The sequence below is a fragment of the Engraulis encrasicolus genome, chromosome 4 (assembly GCF_034702125.1).
Source record: "Engraulis encrasicolus isolate BLACKSEA-1 chromosome 4, IST_EnEncr_1.0, whole genome shotgun sequence".
Taxonomy (NCBI): Eukaryota; Metazoa; Chordata; class Actinopteri; order Clupeiformes; family Engraulidae; genus Engraulis; species Engraulis encrasicolus.
This window is the reverse complement of record NC_085860.1, coordinates 28,807,896-28,810,395: the sequence shown is the minus strand read 5'-3', so window position 1 is coordinate 28,810,395 and position 2,500 is coordinate 28,807,896. Positions and strand designations below refer to the sequence as shown.

Here is a 2,500-nt window from a genome sequence, read left to right as displayed (position 1 = left end):
CATCTTACCGACGTGCTAAGGAAACTCAAACTGCAACTCTACACGAGGCTAAAATGCTGCAAAATAGATTTTTGTTTACTTTATAAATGTGTCTTCTAATCCTCCGGCCTCTCTGTCGATCTCTCTCTTTCTGTCCCCTCTCTCTCTCTCTCCTTCTGTCTCTGTTCCTCTGTCTCTGTCTCTGTCTCTGTTTCTGTCTCTGTCTGTCTCTGTCTCTCTCTCTCTCTCTCTCTCTCTCTCTCTCTCTCTCTCTCTCTCTCTCTCTCTCTCATAATGTGTATTATTTAAGAACTTGCCATGGAAACTGAAACTTTAAAAACGATTTGCATACAACGTGCCCCCTTTTGCCTTTCTTCCTTATTGTCTGATATACTTATTGAATACTTATTGAAAATGTAATTTATATAAATGTGCTATATATTATATCTGTGTCTATGCATTTGCAAAGTTTTGTTGAACAAGTTCCTGACCTCATTAAACAGAAATGATACTGAGATACTGTGTAGAGGGAGTTTCGATATCTGCTATAGAGCTTGTTTTCGTGATTGTATTGTTAATTTTAAGATTATTTTAGCTGCCCTCTGTGCATTCTCTCTGTGAGGGCAGAAGTGGGTGGCGAAACAAGAGCTAATTATTATTTTCTTCTTTTCGTTCTTTTCCTCTTCTCTTCCTCCGCACTTTCTTGTGATTCTGTCCATCGTGATCAACATGCTGCTCCTCATCCTTGTCCTCCATCACTTCTCCATCTCCATCTCGTTACTCACTCTTGTCATTATCCTCTATGGCTACGTCTGTATGTTCCCTGTGCTGACTGTTACCGTTACTACACTGACCCATATGCCACTCTTGTCATTGTCTTTGCATGTTCACATACCTGCTGCCTTTCATTGTGTGTTGTTCCATAACTGTCTGTCAATATCCCTTTCTGCCAATATGCCTTTCGCAACCCCCCGTGTATCTATGTCTCTCAATGTCTTAATGCTTGCCTCCCTTTACACACATCTTGTATTGTGTGTGTTTTTGTACAATGCCCACACCCCCCACTGCCCATGTCCTAATGCCCCCTTGTGTGCCCCTGTTGCCTCCCCATGTGTGCCTGTGTCCCCCTGCCTCCCCATGTGTGCCTGTGCCACCCCTCCCCATGCGCTATGCTCCCCATGTGTGCCTGTGCCACCCCTTACCATGCCTCCCCATGTGTGCCTGTGCCATCCCTTACCATGCCTCCCCATGTGTATCTGTGCCATCCCTTACCATGCCCCCCTGCCTCCCCATGCGCTATGCTCCCCATGTATGCCTGTGCCCCCCTGCCTCCCCATGTGCTATGCTCCCCATGTGTGCTTGTCCCATCCCTCCCCATGCGCTACTGTATGCTGCAGCCTGCTCTCCGGGGTTCTACGGCCTGCGCTGCAGCCAGTCCTGCCCACAGTGTGTCCACAGCATGGGGGCCTGCCACCACATCACGGGACACTGCGAGTGTCTCTCCGGATTCTTCGGATCCCTCTGCAACCAAGGCAAGTACTCGAGACCTCCTCCTCCTCCTCCTCCTACTCCTACTCCTCTTCCTCCTACTCCTCCTACTACTACTGTTTTGCATCATATTCCTCTTCCTCCTCTTCCTCCTCACCCTTTTCCGCCTCTTCATCATCTTCCTCATTCTTTTCCTCCTCTTCGTCCTCTTCCTCTTTCTCCTATTCCTCCTCCTCCTCCTTTTCCTCCTCTTCCTCCTCCTCCTCATCCTCCTTTTCCTCCTCTTCCTCCTCTTCCTCCTCCTTCTCTTCCTCCTCTCCTTTTCCTCCTCTTCCTCCTCCTTCACTTCCTCCTCTCCTTCTCCTCCTCCTCCTCCTCCTCCTCATCTTCATCCCCTTCCTCCTCCTCCTCCTTTTCCTCCTTTTCCTCCTTTTCCTCCTCCTCCTCTCCTCTTCTTCTATGTTCCTTTCTTCTTCGTTCAGAAAATCAATACAACAGCAACAACAATAGCTACTGACTATAATTTTAACAGTGTTGTTAATGCTCTTTTATGGAATGGGACCTTTTTTTTAATGTGCTGTACTAATTGTCACTGTGATATTAATTTTCGTTTCTGTCTCACGCTCTTAATATGTTGTTTGGAAGAAATTCAACTTGACTTCACCCCCCTCCCCCTGCTGTCTCCTCCCTGCCTAACAAGGGATTGATTTTTTTCATAGAAGGTTATCCAACTTAATTCCATTTCTTTTTACAATGAAAATGTTAAAGAGGTGGAGGTGGACGCTCTTAACACCTTTTCCACCATCACAGCTCGTGAGAAAAACACAGTCTTAGTGGAAAACGGGAGCAGAATGGACATGCAAATTTGAGAAATCACCTGCCAGACTTTATTACGGGCAGCTATTTTTAAATGGCCATGCTGGTAATTCCCTTTCTTTCAGGGTCATAAAACATCATATCACTGGAAAGAGAGCTGAATGGGCTTTGATTTGCATGGATTCAATTGTGGCTAACTGAATTGTAGAAGAGATTC

At 46.2% G+C, this 2,500-nt stretch overlaps 1 protein-coding gene across 1 annotated transcript in view; it reads left to right on the top strand.

Annotated features, from left to right (window-relative positions):
- Positions 1-2,500, top strand: part of LOC134448043 (multiple epidermal growth factor-like domains protein 11) — a 190,133-nt gene that overhangs the window by 137,164 nt on the left and 50,469 nt on the right. The window contains exon 13 of the mRNA XM_063197802.1: positions 1,377-1,511. Within this exon, the coding sequence (XP_063053872.1) occupies positions 1,377-1,511 (135 nt within the window). The remainder of the gene's footprint in view (positions 1-1,376; positions 1,512-2,500) is intronic.